We start from the raw sequence: 19,531 nt of genomic DNA, 5'->3' as shown, positions 1-19,531 counted from the left end.
AAGGACCTGGCTTGATTTTCTGTCACAATCTTTCCTTCTATCAATCTGTTTATCTTTCTGTTATTCTCTCTCCTTCTTCATTATTGTCTGTGTAGAGTCTCTTTTAGTTTTATATTTCAATAGAAACTGCTGAAGAAGAAGAAGAAGAAAAAAAATGCTACATATAGCCCCTCTCCTGTAGCAACATTGATATAATGTCAGTGAAAACTTTATTGTGTAGAATTGCAGAACTTTCCTAGTGGCGTGGAGAAACATGGATGGTCTGATTGAATCAATTTCCATTTGCTGCCCACTGGGGTACATTAAAGGGATGGTACAGTATTGGTGGAGATGAGAATTGGGCTTTTAACTTTTTGTGAGATACCAAGAAAACACTTATGATATTGAACAGAACATACCATTTTAAGAGGAATTCAAAGTTTATTTGATGAAAATCGGGTGTGGAATGACTGAAACATCCCAAAACAAAGTAAAACAAATCGATCATAATAAAGTGTGGGTCCCACACTTTATTAGAATCGCTCTTTTTTGGATATCTCAGCAGCCATTTCAAAACCAATTTTCATCAAATAAACGTTGAATTCCTCATAGAATTACATGTTCTTTCATATTTCATAAGAGGCTTCTCATTATCTCACCCAAAAATGTTAGAAACATGAAATTAGGTCTCAACCAAAACTATACGATCCCTGCAAATGTGTGAAACCACGATTGACAAATAGCGCCTGTCAGCCACGTGTCAACAGATACATGCATTGAAGTGTATGCTCATCTGTAACGGATGACTCCAATCAAGATTCTTTGGCTGTTTGTGTGCTTACACGTTCAGTGATAAAACTGTACACATTTTGTTGTGGGAATTCTCGAATATGTCCAAACTGGGCCAGCCTTTCCACTCCATGAATCCCCATGTTACAGGATCGTTGAAGGAAATCAAAAACCCAAAGAGAAGTGTGGATTGAGTGAAAGCAGCAACATCAGTAGAACACATCTGTGAAAGTTTGAGGAAAACTGGACAATCTGTTCAAAATTGAACATGTTTTCACTTTTCTAGCATGAGGAAAGAACACTTGACTAACCGCTTTCAGAAAGCAATACTACCCTTAACATACTGTATGCCAGTATCAAGTTAATGGAATGTGTAATTATCATGAAAAATGAATTTTTGTTGAATTCTCCATATGTTTTCTTTATATTGTTCTCCTTGCATGATGTCATGAACTCTGGTAGTCTCCTTATCCAGTGGTTACAAGACCAAAACTTTGAAAATTAATAACTTTTGCATCGATTGTCCAATTTTCCTCAAACTTTCACTGATGTGTTCTAATAATGTTGCTGCTTTCACTCAATTCACATAGCTCTTTGGGTTTGGGTTTCCTGTAAGTCCAGTGCTAGATACCACTCCAGGACATTTTGTGCAGTTTGCCAGCTGTCCAGTAGGTCAGTGAGGACAGAGTGGTCTTTGTGCTTTTTGAATGACCTTGTCCATAGCAGTTTTAGCAGTGAGGAAGGGCCTTTTGGAATTATGATCGCATAATACCTCTTACCACAGCTGCTGCAAGTGAATCCCTTTGAGCGGCTGGGAGGGAGCCACTCGGGAGCGGAGGATGTCAAATCTCACCCATTCTTCAAAGGTGTTAACTGGTCCAATCTACTGGGCTAAACTAGGATCATCCTGCACTGCACAATGTACGCCACAGGGTGGATAACACTGAGAGCAAGCTCGACTTGGTCGCTAGGAACCCAGTGATGTCAACACGTACCTGTTGCTTGAAGGAATCCACTGGTCTGTTCCCGATGGCTAACGAAGGTCAGTGTGCTCCATAGGCACATGTTGGGTGCGCAAGAGCTGCAGAAAGTGGACAACCTTTCCTCAGCCATGTGGTGGCTGATGATGTCGCGTTGAAACCTGCCACTCAAAAGGGGTCAGGCGGTCCTGTATCCTGGGCCACACACCTGTCCTCAATGTCTTTCCATCTCAAACCTCATGCCAAATTAAAGTGGAATATAAAAATGTAGCATTTTCAGTTGTTATATGTGTATGTGTGTGTGTATGTGTTTGAGTGAGAATGATTAATCATAATTCTCACTCAATGTATGACAGATACTGAGAAGTCCTCTTTTGCTGACATTTTGTAGTTTGGTTTGCTTTATTTGGAAAAAGTGTAGCTTATCAGGCATCTCATCAAGGATGGAATATCTCTTGATCCAAATATTATTTTTAGTCACTTGGGTATTGTCAGTGATATTTCCCATCATGGAATTATACATGTGGGACTGTGAAGCAACCTGTTCAGAGATCAGGCAGCACACATATATACATTGCAATGTTTAAGACGTTATTTGTCAAACTCTTACAGTACATTGACATTATGCAATGGCAAGCACAAACTGATCTCACAAAAGTTTGTAAATTTCAAAACTTTTGTGAGTGAGCAAGGCACAATTTTATGTACATGCGGATTAAGTTGTTGAAATATCAGAAGCAGTAAGTAACAATTCTGTGATTGTAAACAAAGAAATCATTCAACTAAACCTGTGTGGGTACACTTTTCATTTTGTCCTTTGATCTTTAATGGTCATGTTACCAAAGATTCATGTTCCAAGTTTAGCATAAACTACATTTTCAACCAGTCAGAACTCATTGTGTACAGCTGTAGGACACTGTGTCTTATGGGGACACTGAAAATCAAGTGATCGACTTTTCGTGCAGCAGGAATATGTGAAGTTAATATCAAACACTGAAATATTTCATTTTGAGTACAATGCATCTTGAAACTATAATTGTGGAGCCACTCACAAATCCTCGACAAGTCATTTGTTTGCATTTTTGAAATGCCATCTTGTTTCTTTGTCCATTTGAAATGAATTGCCTTCTCATGCTTTTATATTCCTCGACTGTTTTGTCGAGTGCAAGCTTTTATTTGTCTTGTTCTTTTTCTTAGTGAGGCACAGTACTTGATTCTTATTCGTACCCAATCAGAGTATATGTTTAGACAGAGATGGTATGCATATAAGGTGTGAAAGACCCAGTATGTGTTTTTGCATGATGCACTGTAAATCTAGTAGGGAATTCTGGATTTTCAACTACTGAATGGCAATAATGAGGATTGGATGTAGAAGGCAAACATTTATTGCAGACTACTAGAATCTCATAGATTTGTGGGGCAATGTGCCAATCATAGCTCTATGATTATCGGTATGATGCCCAAACTATTGTTTCCTGCTCAGTGAAGTGGTCCACAAGAGACCTACTTTAGACAACTCAAATTTACCAATCAATTTTACCAGGAAATTAACTTCTAGAAATAGGGAAGAGGTATGAATGAGTTCATGTGGAGAAATAGCTGATCTCTTGCAGTAATCAAAAACCTGGCATGATGCAAACATGGGAATGTACAGTTACATGATGCTTCAGATTATAAAGTCAACTGCACAAACCCAGATCTTATTTGACACATCAGTTGATGGTACAGTGCATTCCCGTTATAACGAACACAGTTATAACGAAACAAAGTGAAAATTCAGACCGCAACATTATCAGCCTTATGTATTATTATTGTTTATTTGTTCAGTAATAACAAAATTGCGATATAACAAAAGAAAACTGCCTGTCCCGAGGACTTTGTTATAACGGGAGCCCACTGTATGTCTTTTTTCATGGGGGATGACTTCAAGCATGAAGCTACAGTCAACCTTGTCTAAGTCAAATGTATTTGGACTGAAGAAATAGCTGCAACTCAGAGAAATTTCGACCCTAAGGTGGGATTGAAATTGATAGAATATGAAGAGAAGAGGACTTTAAGAGACCTTCAACTTAGGCTATTATTTGAGTTATTCGAGGTTGACATAAGCAACGTTGACTGTATGTGAATTTCCACTTTCATTGTTGATTTGCCTTTTACTGCTTAATGTCTGTATGCCAAATCAAAGTGTACTTTCAGTTCTGTATAGGTTTTATTACATCTGATTTTTTTTTCATTATTCTTTTTTTCATCTATCATATTTACAACATAAACATAAAGGCTTGATACAATCACATTTGGCTGAAATAGTTCATAGTTGATAAGATTTTACCCAAGGGAGCATTTAATCCTTATAAAGCAGGCAACCAAGGGACTGACAGCTATGAGTCCCCTATAAAAGACCATATTGAGCTAAATTTGTAAAAAATTATTGCTAATTCTGGACATAATATAATCATGAAAGGATTCATATTCTTGTCCATAGGAAGCATTTCTTATGGTTCATCAGATTTCAAAAACAATAATAGAAAAGAAGCTCTCTATGTGTGGTCTTAACATCGACTGGTCGACAGTGTAAGAAGCTAGTGGGACTATTTAACAAGACAGGATTGTGACGACAGTCTTATTGTGCGACATACTCTCTAGTCCATTTCAGTGTATTTGCATGTGTGTGTGGGTGCATATAATATTGCAGTGGAGTGCTTGACATAGGTCGTTATGCACCGTTGCTAAAGTTGAAGCTGTCCTTAAAGGGATGGTACAGTTTCGGTTGAGATGGGACTTCAGGTTTTTGAGGGATAATGAGATCTCTCTCTTGAAATGCAAAAGAGCATGAAATTCCAAGAGGAATTCAAAGTTCATCTGAAGAAAACTGATTTTGAAGTGGCTGAGATATCCAAAACAAGGCAATTCTAATAAAAGGTGGGACCCATCTTTTATTAGGATCACTTTGTTTTACTTTGTTAATGGATATCTCAGCCATTTCAAAACCAATTTTCACGGTAGACTTTTAATTTCTCATAGAATTGTATGCTCAAAGATTTAATATTTTTATTATGTGGTTTCTAAAGTATCTCACAAAAAGTTAAAGCTGAATCCTCACCTCAACCAATACTATACCATCCCTTTAAGGGGGAAGAAAGTTTGTATCCCAGCCCCTCCCAATCTGTAACCCAAAGCCATGGAATTGTTCACCTACATTTTATTTCCATGGTATGCAGAGTTCATGTTGATATTTTGTCTGATATTTTATCATTGTTAATTTTCACTTTGTGTTTCTCTGTCAACTATTGCCTTTATAATTTGTGCCTTCAAGCTTCTGTACTCGAGGCGTACATATGCACAAATTATGTTGTTATGTATTAATTGCATTTGCAGACTGATAACGAGCAGTGCGGCAGTGACTAATGAATGATTACTGATAGTCAGATGCAATTGTAGTGATGTGTTATCAAGTCATCCTCAAGAGTTGATCATTTTTGATATGCAATTCGGTTGATCTGTACAGCAGCACTTGGTGTCACTGATTTCTCAGTGGCCAAAAGATTGCTCATATGGATATATCCCATCACAAATATGTGTACCATCATATCTATCCTTTCATAGTCTATATCAGCTTGGGTGATTCGCTACAGCCATGTTCTTAACACACATTACAAAGGGCTGAATGCATCTCATGCAGCCAAGCACACGATGCTATTCAAGCCAACTGATGGTATGTAGGATCTGTAGGCACTAGAGGGCAGTGTGTAAGATTCAAATGACATGTGCTGACAAATACATGGAGCATTCAATTCTTGACAACATTTGATAGTGAAATTTCATGAAATCTTGATTTGAGTTTGGATTTCAAGTTTTACTCAATTCATTGTGATGTACAAGAAGATCTTGAAAAAAAAAATGAAGTATCAAAAGGTGATTAGCTTGTAACCCTAATGCTTTCGTTGGATACAGAAGATTATCGCAACTTTAATGGTTCATTCATGCAGTATCTTCCAATGTGAATATCTTTGACTATTGTTGTGTTACATACATTATATGTAAGGGACTAATGTGACTGGTATCTCAACACAAGTGGAGTGTATTGAACCATTTGCTTGAAATAGGGGGAAAAATAATGCAGAGGAATGTTTGTGTCATGTTAATCCTCTGGTATTTTAAGTAAGAATTCTGCACATGCCAATCTGACTGGAGCCATAATTTTTAGATACTGTAAAACATGATATATTCGCGAATTGGAGCTGACAGCCTTTTTCATGGCATGAAATTTTCGCGAAGTGCCACTAGCGTTCAATCAATATAGTGTAAACAGGAACTTTCGCGTGCATTTTAATTTCGCGAATCTTGGCGCTCGCGAAATTCGCGAAATTAAAGTGCATGCGAAAATTCCTCGTTTTACAGTAATACTGTAAAACATGATATATTCGCGGTATGAAATTTTCGCGAATTGGAGCCGACAGCCTCTTTCGTGGCATGAAATTTTCGCGAATTGCTACTGGCATTCAATGCATGTAGTGTAGACAAAAACTTTCGCGTGCATTTTAATTTCGCGAATTTTGGCGCTCGCGAAATTTGCGAAATTAAAATGCATGTGAAAATTTCACGTTTTACAGTATGTGATATAGGGCTTGCTTGAAAGAGAAAGGAAAGAAAAAAAGAGCCTAATATCTGAAAAGTTATAACTTTCCAGATTAGCAAGTGGTGGACATTTTGAATATATAGTATTACATATTTGTGAGGAGCAATATTCATCTGTAATCACCCTATATTCTCATCTACTTTTTGACTAAAACCATTTGAATCTCATTTATTTCTTTGTTCATCTTCCATGCCATGTTGGCACAGAAAAGTAGAAATTGCACATATGTGGATAACTTGATACGAGAAAAAAAAAATTGTGACCTAGCTGATGTTATAGAATAGTTTTGAAATATTTTTGAAATAGTGCAATAGGGAAAACATGTCGCAAGAAAGATTCTGCATTTTAGACGTCAAATCTGTATGACTTCTATCTCTTGCACCATAATCTTAATTCAGTGTTACTTGCCATCATCTTCATGCTCTCATATTGTGATTTTTTTCCCAGCTTGTAAGAAATTCTCAAATAAGTCATTGTGTTGAGTAGGAAAAATGGCAGCCACAATAATATTATACTTCTGATAGTCTCTGTTGGTGATTATTTGGATACTGCTTTTATCAAAAATTAAACGCTTGCTGAATTGAAGAAAAAAATGGATTAATGATATGGTGATAAGTGTGTATATGTTTGTATGAAAAAAAAAAGTATAAACAGGTAAGAAAATATCTGTTTGATTTATATTTTTCATTCTTTGTCTACCATTGATGGGAGAAATAATTCCTGAATCTTTTGCAACTGTTTCATTATTAAAGATGTTTATTCATCGAGGAGTACTAGAGGCTGAAGCATATGCAATTTCTGTATCAGTGTTGATTATATTGCCAGACTGTGAATTAATGTCACTGTATGGATGAATGCTGGTGTAAACAGCAGTAAATTCCAGCAGAGAAAAATATCTGTAATTTACAACTGAAGAGGGCTTAAGATGGCCTTGAGTATGTCAAGACATTAAAAACACAGAATCTGACATTTAGAATGTATATCAGAGCCATGTTTAATGTTAGAAGGTTTGGTGGTCAAAGGCTTACTGTGCACCACGTATTTTCCACGTATTGGGTATGTATGTGGCCATGAAGTTATGTTAGAGCCATGTTCGATGTTTGAAGTTACATTTGAGAGCCATATACGGTGTTTGATGTTCAATATTTGTAGTTGCATGCCCAAAGTCTGACACCATTGCATTGTCTCAAGGGTTATAGAGATTATCATTAAGTGACTTGACTTATGATGGAGGTGATGACTTTACCAAAGCTTTATGAATTTCCTGCACAAAATGAATTTATTGGTGTATGAGAGAAAAATAATCAGGAATGCCAGGTATAGGAATGCCAGATATAGCAGAAGAGATGTCACCAAATTGTAAAATTGTTGTGTGAAGCTATATTTCACTGCTACATGTACATCCAATGTCGATATATTATATTTGGCATGAACTTTTGTAAGCTTTAACTTACCTCTTTAGCCAGATGATTAACAGGGAAACCTCTTCATCTGTAATACTAGGTGTTACAAAAAACATTTCCCACTTTTGATCTTTAATAGTTCAAAAACCATATGTCAGATAACCCTGACATTGATGTGAACAATAGCTGAATATTGTACAATTTTGTTGGAGGTAGTTTAAAAATGATAGCATAAATCAGTTTCATTAAATTCAAGATTTATGTTTAAGTTACTTGTATGTTTCAGATTTTGCTCTGTTTTCAAGCCTCTGTACAAAATTTTAGTTTTGCACAGGGGTCAATTGGTATGTATGGGAGTGTGTACTAAACGAAAGTGATTCATGCTCTCATATTCAAATCACCTCCAACTAAATTGTACACTATTCAGCTATTACTCATATCAGTGACAGTGTTATCTGATGTACAGTTTTTGAACTATTAAGGATCAAAATTGGGGAATGTTTTTTGTAACACCTAGTATATTTAAAGGCAGCTGCATTGCATGATGTCCAAATGTAGGAAAATATTTTGAATAAATTGAGGTGATCAGGTCTGCAAGGAGCATGGTCTTTTAACATTATACATGGCATAGATCTTACTTCTTGATCTGCATCCCATAATATCAAAATCTGGAAAAATGATAGTATTGAGTGTAAAGAAAAGAAAGGCTGCCATCACATACAGAAAAAATTCATTATATAATTTCACTGATGAGCAAAATATGCTGACTCTTTATTTGCTTAAAAGAAGTGAGGTTTGTTTTGTTTTGTTGTTGTTGTTTTTTTTTTTCGCTTCCTGCGAAGATATTGAGAGTCTCAACTGTGACGAAATGGAAAGGAGCCGGACATGGGCAGTGGAAATGAAATCTTCAGACTGTGCATTTTAACTCACTGGTTGTACTCATATAACCTTTTTTTTTTTAACATTACATGGTACATTTACATGACTGTGATGATATTGATGGATTCGAATTTGTGTAACATTTTTGTGTGTTTTGTTTAACAAATTTTGTTTTCAAATATTCATGAAGTGTTATACCAATATTGTGCATTATTATGCAATATTTTGTAAGAAAAGAGGGGAATAAAAACTCATACTACAGCAAAATGCATAAGCCTATCTTGCAGAGAAATGTGACAAAATATCTATATTTGACTCTATGTTGTGATGTGCAATTGAATCTTGCTCTGTTCAAAGATTACATAATTATGAAAGCGTATATAGGATTAAGTTGATCGGTTCTGCTGCTAAAAGTAATTGCTAAGCCATATCAGAGTATGCACTCTTTGGCCTTTTCTTGTCTATCAAGTTTTCTCGCCAAGTCACGAGAATGGTGGCAGCTAATCTCAGGAAAAGCTAAACACTTGAATAAACCGTTTGATAGTGTATCCAAAATGACCTGGTATCGATTTAGCTTCATAGTTTTATCGTCTCCCATCCATAAAAAGTAATCAAACCAACATCCTTGTTTTCTTCAAGGCATTGCTCTCAATGTAATGGTAGAATAGTTCAAGGGGATTACCAGTTACGACTGGGGATAAAACTTAGTGAGAGAAACACTAGCTGTACAGGCACTTTCACCATTTAAATCTATTTTATTCTGTCTCTGTGTAAGCAGCTATATGGTGAATACAAAATGATGTTGTTTTTTACTCTCTCGTGTCCTCCCCTTCTTTCTCTCTCTCTCTCTCTCCCTCTCTCTCTCTCTCTCTCTCTCCCTCTCTCTCTCCTTGTCTTTCTCCCTGTCACGTGCTCCTACCCAGCGGTATATTTGGTGACAACGTTAATTTTGCGTCGCAAAATCGAACAACATTACACATCAATAATGAACGTTTCCCAAACTCTTGTTATCACAAGCGCCCGCCGTGTCCACTTTTATTCTTCACGACTTCACAGGGTGGTATTAAAAAGCAATAACGTATGCTCGCTCACCGTGTCCGCTTCTTGATTAATCCCGTTTTAGTGGATACGAGGTGTCCTTACTGACGTGTTGGACCCGATAGGCGAAAAAACAAAGACAAGACAAAACAAAACCAACAACAAAACCCCTGCATTTTGACGTACATGTATATGAAGAACTATTACGTTTGATGCTTTAACTCTATAATGCCGTCAAAAATTATGTGCACTATACAGAAGGGCAGTGCACTGTATTAATCGGCGTCGTGTATATTAGGCTTTGCTTCGCAACATAAACGGTTCGCTGCTCTTAATGCACGCTTAACTATATGCAAAGCGAGTGGATACTAGGGCTCTATGCTAGTAAAGCAAGCAGTCAGAATATTAAAGGGAAAGTCCAGACGATTTTCATAATTTTACATCATTTAGTACATAGAGCGACAGCTCAAAGTATGGATTTGTGGAATTTATTGTGATCCTCGATAAGAGAAACTAATACATATACTCTGAAGAAAAAACAACAACAAATAAACTCATTACACTAAACGAGGATGATGACATACGAAGCTCACAGACAATGTAGGCCTACTTATTCCAGAAAATGTGTAATTCCGTACAATGCTGCTTGCTGAACAAGTTCACCTGTGTAGAATTTACACGCTTTCTTTTTTATTCTGCTTCATTGAGCCCCTGCTCATGCTTTCTTCTTGTGAAGCTGCCATGTCATCATTCTTGTTCATTGTGATTTGTTATGAGTTTTCCAATAATTATAAATTCTGAAACTCTGTACTAATTATAAACAATTTATAGTTTTGCAAATGTAAAAGTCTGAAAAACATCTGGATGTTTCCTTTATCAAAAGTTGAATTACTCTTTCAAAAGGAAAGTTGCCGTATAATGTTTGTAATTATGAAATAGCTAATGAAATTTGATTTTTTTTCATAATTAATTTACAATACTTCATGCATGCACACGCACGCACATAATATTGCACACACACAAAACCAACCATTTTATGTAGAAAAGAGGATAGTAAATTGGTTTTGTATCTATATTCTGAGCGATGTACGCAAGATTGTCACAGGGAGACTAATTTGCATGAGTGAGAAAAAGAGCAAAAGCAGCTTTCTCTTTTTTAGTCATATGTATAAAACAATGTTCATTGCAGTGATTGTGGATTTTTTTTTTTAAATCTGAGCACGAAAACGAAAAGTTACCTACATTTTTGTGTGTGTGTGTGTGTGTGATTGCGTAGCAAGTAAGGCAATAAGGAGATTTCCAAAGTACTTGAAAACATTCCTTATTCCCTCCCCCTACACACACACACACACACACACACACACACACACACGCACGCACATGTGCAATCATTATTTCAACGCATGCGTGAGAAAAATTCATTCGCATGATGCAACTAGAATGTCTACTCCTTAAGAACTTCCTGACAGAAGCTTGAAAGGCTCGTAACGAATGGATTTCTCACCGGCGGGTTATACTTAGATAAACAAAATATCGCGGACTGTTTTGATTCCATGAGCGAAGTACATTGACATAAGTCCGATGAACTTGCGATGGAGAGCGATCTGCCTGTAAAGCTATAGCATTCGAAAACGAAGCTTTCCTTCTTTTTCCCAAACTGCAGCTCGTCTAAATAACCGCTCTTCCATCCGCCCCTCTTTTCCGTGATCACAATATTATCACCATCGCTGTGAGCAGTGTGCTTCATTTAAAGCTAATAGAAAAATAGTGCCGATATTGGGACAGTATCCAAACATCGTGAAAACGAAAGTGATGCGCCGCAGTGCTTGTTGCAGTTGGCTATGTTTTTATTTGTATTAAAAAAATCGCAAGGGGCATGAACGTTTGTGTAAAAAGATACTCTTTAAAAAAATGAAATGGCAAATCCAACATTTTTAGTGTCAGATTTAATAGTTGCAAGAGGTTCGAGGAGTGACATTTAAGATGTTAGATTTACCACAGCTATTTAATATTTTAGAGTGAAGGAGGGCAGTGGCTTAATTATTGTCATCATTATTCAAAGGACTTTATACCCTTGCTTTGCAAGGAACTATTTAGCAAGCAGATGGAGAATAATGAAATGGTAAGTTCATCGTACTTATCCGGCATATTATTGTATTTTTAAAATTCTGTGATGAAATTGTAAACAAAAAAAAAACAACAACCACAAATATACATGCACTGCGAAGGATTATGCAGACCTATTGTTTTCTAATGTACGCCAATATTATTTTTTCCCCACACTGTCTGTCTCTCTTTCAGTCTGTCCTTCGTTTCTAACTCTTTAATTCTTTCCTATATTGTAATCAAATATGGCACGACAATAATTATTGCAGGGTGAATGTATAACGCAAAATGGTGCCGGCATATATTTCACGCCATTTCTTTGTACTGTCATGAAAATAATGATCATAATGAGAAATGATACTAAAGAATTGTAAATATCAGTAACAAATACTAATGGCAGTGATTTAAAAAAAAGAAAAACCTTTCCATGTGCATGTCATCTTGCCACGTAGCATACCTAACATGTTAAGGATCGTTGGACATGGGGCGCATGTAATAACTGAAGAAAAACAATGCCTTTAGGCAAGCAGTAAACAAAATCCTTGCCTCCTGGCATAGTTTTATTAATGGTATCATGTTACGGACTTGCAGGTATCCTGTCTGTAAGTGGTAGTTTAGAAACCAGTGATCGCAATGAAGATAAAGACGAATTAAGGCTTTTATACAGCTTTATGATATTATTATGCAACAGTAGTCCCATTATGATCTTTACGGGTACTTAAAATTTGAGATGATGCCAGCAAATAAGACCGGTTATGCAATATGAGGAGCTACAGACTGCCGTGAAAGATGGTTAAAATAACATGTAAGGGATTTGACAATGCCTGTGGAAACACTCTCTATAATACAATACGCAATGGAAGCATTATTCATACGTATTGAAATCGATTCTTTGAAGAATTCAGTAAATCGGACAAGAATAATTATGATAGAAGTTAGCTATATACAGCTGTATATCAATTCAGACTTCTGACTCATGAAAGCTGTCCTCAAAATAGCCATTTTGGAAACTTGACTGTCACCTCACTTTGTCACGTTACGAGCGCGTTTATATTCAATGGATTTTTTTTAATACTGTTTTTTTCCTCTTTTTGCTCGAACATCTGCAACCTCCTTTCTTTTTATGCATAGGGTTATACCGAAAGAAGAAGAATATACCGCCATTCTTTGGTCACAGCTCCTCCGGCGCAATACAAGTCACGTGCAAATTCCTTCTTTACTTTTTAACGAAAGCTTATAGCTCTGTGGATTCCCTCGCTTTGAAAAAAAAAATGAAAAAGAATGCTGCTCACGTGACGTAAGTTCGTAACCACGACATTCCTCGCCCTAACGAAGTGAGTAGTTTTGTACATACGTACACACACAAACACACACACACACACACACACACACACACACACACACACACACATATATATATATATATATATATATATATATATATGCATACGTAATTATAAACTACATGACGGTAACAAAATAGGTTGATTACCTCTGCCTCGTTCAATATGATTCATTGCTATCCTACCTGACATCTACATCCTGTATTGTTGCCGATAATTAAACATACAGTCTGGAGCATCATCCACAATGCACATTGTTGTCACGTTGCACTCCAGTGCTTGTTATCTTTATCGATTCATTATTGATCGCACGCTTTGCACGACAAAAGGGCAATATAGCCAGACATTATTGTCGTCTCAGTGAGGGAGGTTGGAAACTACATCAATCGTGATGATCATTTCCTTTTACAATTCCACCAACTTTGAGGCTGAAACGTTCTGACATATATAAATAATAATCTCTCAGAGTAGACGTAAAATTATTTCAACTGGCAGTCTACTTGTTTCCAGACACAGGAGGAGAAAAATGAAGCCACACTATTACGTCATGGAGTGAAAACGCAATTGGCGCCAAACTATGACCATACAGACGATCGACTGAAATTAGACATGGTTCATATCAGACAAAGGCGAAATGAAATGAATGGTAACATTGGCCTTACACGGAAAAAGCAACAACTACATGCTGCCATTCACCCAGACATGAATGATATATCATTCTATCATATTTTTATATCTATTATCACTTCCACGTATAGTCCTACATGATATTGCCACCTTTTTAGATTAACCTGGTGCAGAGAACATTATTCTTGCGCCCATCGTGTATATGGTATATTATATATATTTATATATGCGTTATAATGCTTTTGTTTTTTGACAACTACGAACAGGTGTTCAGTCTGTGGCGCCCGACGCAGACAATTGCGATTACGGCGCCCTATATCCCTGACACGGAGTGCCTATCCAATCCAAATGCTGATAGTCCTGTAAGCTAGACAGAGAGTAACAGAAGCCAGTGAGGAAAGGTATTTTGTCCTTTAATCTCCCTTATACGCTCACATCTGCACACCCGTCGAAGTCTCATTTGGAAGAAAAAAAAAAAGAAAAGAGGGAAAATTTAAGCCCGGGGCGCCGAGAACGAAAATAAAACGCAGTGGAGAGAGAGAATGACGGAGACGTTGAAACATATTCAGTTCATGCATTTTACCCAGTGATGATTGCCTTACCAAGTTATCTACGGCGGCTTTCGTTATGCTTCTGGAAGGGGTGGAAAATGCCAACGACTTTGAGCTGCGATATCACTGCATGGTTACAATATCTTAAATGTGTGTGTGTGTGTGTGTGTGTGTGTGTGTGTGTGTGTGTGTGTAAGTGAATGCTTCGTATGATACTTATGCCCACACATACATAATTATAACTTCGTTCCATGATAACTAAGAAATCATATTCATAAACAAGGCACACATGCTCAAACACATACCAAACACACACACACACACACACACATACAGAGAAGTGTTGCGTGTATTCTACTCATCGATGGGGCTTGATGACATTATGCAAATGCAAATATAGATTTTAAAAGATATGCCAAAAAGTGTGGTTTAACTATGTACAATATACATTTTATGATTAAGAAAACGCATGTTTCAATTGGTCAAAATGAACTCGACAAGAATCGAGAGAAATAAAAAAAAATTTTTCGTAAGATTTTGTTTCTTGAACATTTTGTCCGTGCAAAAAAAGTAAAGCAAAGTAAATAAATGTGTATGAGTGTGTGTGTGTGTGTGTGTGTGTGTGTGTGTGTGAAAATCTGCTACATGAAACGACGGAACTGTCTATATATCCATTCAAAGAAAGGATGATGTACAGTTTCATGTACATGGACGTGCCTCTAATGCAAACAGGTAAATGGCATGATGTACAAAGATAGACGTATCAGACACAATATGTACACCGCATGGTCATCTAAAATTCAATGAACTTTTCCTTAAACTTTAATGTCTAAATGACATGATCACGCAGGGTTACAAATTGGCTTGCAGGGTGAATCAAATATTTATCTGTTATTTATCTGTTTATTTATCTGGGTTTTTTTCGCTTCTATAGTTAAAGTAAGGGCTCCGAACTGAATGTAAGTATACGCAACAAACATGACATAAACAAAATATTCACAACTCATTTTCACGCAAACACTTCACATTTTGCACAATGCACCGCTGCATTTTTTTCTTAATTTTTCTCCTTATTCTTCCTTCTCTCTCGCTCTTAATCGCCACTCAGTGAGTGGTGACTTGAATATCATATTCTTACCATGTCGCATTGTTTAGACAATAATTCCTGAGGCCATTGTCCTCGTCAAGCGTTTGCTTATGATGATGGTCTCCAGTATTTCTCTTATATCCAGAGTTGCTTCATTTTATTTTGTCTTTGAACGACATATATACGGGATCCTATATGTTTGCATAAATATATGCATAAAATTATGCCTGCTTGTTTTCATTTTGCATTGTGTTAGAAAAAAAAATTGTACGATATTTGAATTAATCATGTATCTGTTTTAACTGTCAGATTCAAAATATACTGTGCTCAATTCGTTCAATTGACTTTGTATTTCATTTATGTATGAAAAAAAAATCAGATATGAAATCAAATCAATCAAATCAATCAATTGACATTTCAAAAGACATTCAAATGAGCATCGTTTTCCTAGAGAGAAAAGCAGTCTACATGATGGGATGGAAGGGAAATCAAAACAGACAGACAGATGGGATTGTGTATAGAGAGCGACGAGTAGAACAGAAACTGGGACAAACAAACAGAGATACAGAGACAGCGACGCAGGGAGAGAGAGAGAGAGGGGGGGGGAGGGGAGAGTTAAGCTACCCTGTGAAGTTAGACGCATGAACGAGACAAGGGTATAACATGCATAATATTGCCGTCTCCAATATTACCAAAATAAATTTTGAGGAATTTGATTAAAGCGAATATTATCAAATTTTAGCTGATTCAATTATTCACCTCTACCTGTTTCTGCACTTACCCTGCCATCTAGGATGAAGTGACACATGCACCAAGTATACGTCTGATATCATTTGCACCACACAAACATCACAATAAAGGGTTATATCTTTCATTGCACTACACCTACAATATGGTACTCCTCTCAGAACTGCTCTCTCAAAATTATTGATCTTGCTTTAGACATGACAGAGTTAAACATGGAGTTGTTCATGTTGTCAGGAGATCTTGATTAGATTTCGTATTCCTACAGTGTAGCTTGGTAAGCTCATAAATCTATTAGGCCTGCCGTTCCACATATAATATCAAATTTCCTTTCCTCGTTTATACACCCTCTTAACTTTGCTCATTAAAAGAGATTGAAATGAATTATATATTACACATACATGTTGATTGGTTTTGGTTCATCATACCCTCAGCATCACTTGTAGAAATAATGGGATAAAATTAACATCTATCTGCCAAATCCTCATTGTCTTCTGTAGTAATTATTTTCTACTGTTTTCCTTCAGATTACTCTGATACGCCTATGCACAAAAAAACCTTCCAAACCATGATTCTGCCAATGGCATTATCCATCATTCATCATTACTTACGTATAAAGTACTAATGGTGCATGTGATTATTAGAAGATATTGGAAAGCACCTTTCCCTATAGCTTAATTCTATGTTACATGTACTATGATGAATAACAAAAGACATGGCAGGGAAATAATGCTCGTTTCATAGGGAAGGTGCATATATTAATATACTTAAGTAATGATTGACAGAAATGGCAATGCCAGAATCTATCTTTGGAAGATTTCTTTGTGTGTGTGTGTGTGTGTGTATGTGTGTGTGTGGGCATATCCAAGTAATCTGGAGAGAGGCAGTAGAAATATTTTAATCAAATAGTGGTGGCATATTTTCAGATATTCTTTTGTCCACATACATGTGATTATAATTAATTATAATCTGCATTGCATAATTTCTTTAAGCGTCGTTCCCTTTACTTACTGTCTTGTAAACTTGCTCTCAAGAAGTCAACTGTGGATGAATTTGACAATAATTATATTTGGCAATAAGTGAAATTAATACAGTAATCTGAGTTGCTATTTCCCACTCACAAGAACATCTTCTTTTGCGTGTGCACTGGCATTTATTGAGTGGATTCTATTTCTTTTATATACTGACCTCCTGCATGCTTTGATTTAGTTAACTAGGTCATATAGACAGCAAAAAGTTTTGATAATTTCTTATTGCCAAACCGTGATATATTTATAGAATTTGCAACTGTTTTGTCATGTAGGGCCTATAGTGTGAATATGCAGATGTCATCCAGTGAATATTATTTATGTTAGCTCTTTTTAGATCCTTTTTAATTGCTTGTACGGTTTCGTACTAAAAATATACAAACAAATCTAAATCTATATCCAAATTTAAATATGTTTTAAGCCATATTCCACCCCTCAAAATATGTTCTGCAATTAAAGTTTGATATATCATATTTCTCTCATTCCGTCATTATCTTCATTAAATATGACATCATAAGAAAGCCTAATGAATTATCTTTAAAATGACACCTCACTTGCTATGATTGGGTGTTCTTCGAATGTGCAAAACATCTGAGAATGGAGACAGATCAAAAGTGAAAATTCGCAACAATTCTGCTATAGATAATGTATAGTTTTGATGAAAAAATGCCACTGGAATAAGCAATGCTGAAACGAGAGCACTTTCAAAAACTCCCATTTCCTAAACATTAGATGACTGTTTGGTCAACCTTTATGTTTGATTTTAATCTGCAGATACTACTGCAGTTTTTAATTCATGGATGGAGTCTGGAATCTAATGATAATCTCACAATGCTTTTTTTTTTTCAAGCACATTCCTTCCCTGAAACGACAAAGCAAATGGGAATTATACTGTTTGACATAACACGTTTGCTCTATTTTGCAACATTTCACATTTGACATTTCCTGATACTCAGTCGTACTGTGCATTCCAGGAGTGTATTATGTAAACAAGTGAGTTGTTGTAAAGAAAGTTAATCAGGCTTTCTTATGATGTCACATTTCAATGAAATGATGTAGTTTTGAGAAAAATATGATACATCAAATTGGAATTGCAGGACTTTTTGAGGAGTTTAACTCGATGTACCTGATGGAGAATTAACTTGGGACGAATGACACCATTAGCCTATCTTCACACTTGCACGCCTGACTGTTACGAAAAACGCGTTATAGTTTAAAATTACATAATTGTCTTAATTTTCACAAAAAAAAAATCATGGAGCATCCATGTTTCTCTCTTTTTTCTATAGTTATCTGAGCTTGATTACTGCGTGAGAGTATGGGTATCCATAAGTTGCGGGAAAACAAGTTATTAGAATTGAAGAGCCCACATCACTACTCATATAATGCTGGGATCGCTAACGTGGTAGCAGCACTCAACTCTTTTAAATGTGCATTTCGTTTTCAACAAGACAAAGTGTCAATTTCACCGCACGCATTAACAAACAAAGTTAACGATTACTCCCATTTTTGTGAGACCTTGTGAGAACAACAACTGACAAAATTCACTTAAACGAGCGGCGACGTATACTAGTAGCTTGGTTGAAAGGAAAATTAATTCTTAAAATAGACATACGTCGTAGTTTACAGTTGGTCAATTCAGAAAAAGAGCAAATTTCAAATCTAAGGCATCTACAAAAACAGTAGCGGATCCAGGCGGGGGCGCACCGGGCGGCGCCCCCCCCCCCCCCCCCCATATTTTTTTTTTAACAAAAGAAATAAAAAGAAAAAAATGGGGGTTGGGGTGCGTGCGCCCCCCCCCCCCCCCTCCATTTAGTAAAGGTATGGTATTACATAATAGAAGGACGAGTGAAAACCGCGTCATTTAAAGTTCAGTATTCTGCATCATTGGTACTGGGACTGTTTCACAAGAAATGCACCGAAATAAACAATTGATGTGTGTGTGTGTGTGTGTGTGTGTGTGTGTGGGTGTGTGTTGCGTTTTGTGGAGTGAATTGCGTAGTAAACCAATGAAATACATGTTACTTTATGGCATTGAATGCAGTTGTTTGTTATATTGTTTCTTTATAACATCCCTATTTTTTGTGTTTCTCGAAAGTCATTGTTTTCACCACTTTACACCATGACTGAGAATGATTAAGATCTTGTAAAAAAATTGTGAAATGTAGTATCTAGGTATTAAAATGGTTATTTCATCAATAGATGAAAAAAAAACAATAACGATTCGTGACGTTTGGCCTGTCGAGTAAGAAACCAAGATCTCCAATTTAGTATAACTGTTATCAACCACCTCTGCACGTGTTCAAGGTACATTTCTGATGCCTTAGGCTTTAAAGTGGTG

General features: G+C 36.4%; 1 protein-coding gene across 1 annotated transcript in view; it reads left to right on the top strand.

Annotated features, from left to right (window-relative positions):
• Positions 1–2,279, top strand: part of LOC139718246 (ribosomal protein S6 kinase delta-1-like) — a 30,038-nt gene extending 27,759 nt beyond the window's left edge. The window contains exon 12 of the mRNA XM_071629728.1: positions 1,553–2,279. Within this exon, the coding sequence (XP_071485829.1) occupies positions 1,553–1,663 (111 nt within the window). The 3' untranslated portion in view covers positions 1,664–2,279. The remainder of the gene's footprint in view (positions 1–1,552) is intronic.
• The last annotated feature ends 17,252 nt before the right edge of the window (positions 2,280–19,531 follow it).

The sequence above is a fragment of the Diadema antillarum genome, unplaced genomic scaffold (assembly GCF_040938485.1).
Source record: "Diadema antillarum isolate AM-2024a unplaced genomic scaffold, OU_Dant_1.0 scf00000091, whole genome shotgun sequence".
Classification (NCBI taxonomy): Eukaryota; Metazoa; Echinodermata; class Echinoidea; order Diadematoida; family Diadematidae; genus Diadema; species Diadema antillarum.
This window is presented reverse-complemented; position numbering and strand designations above follow the sequence as displayed.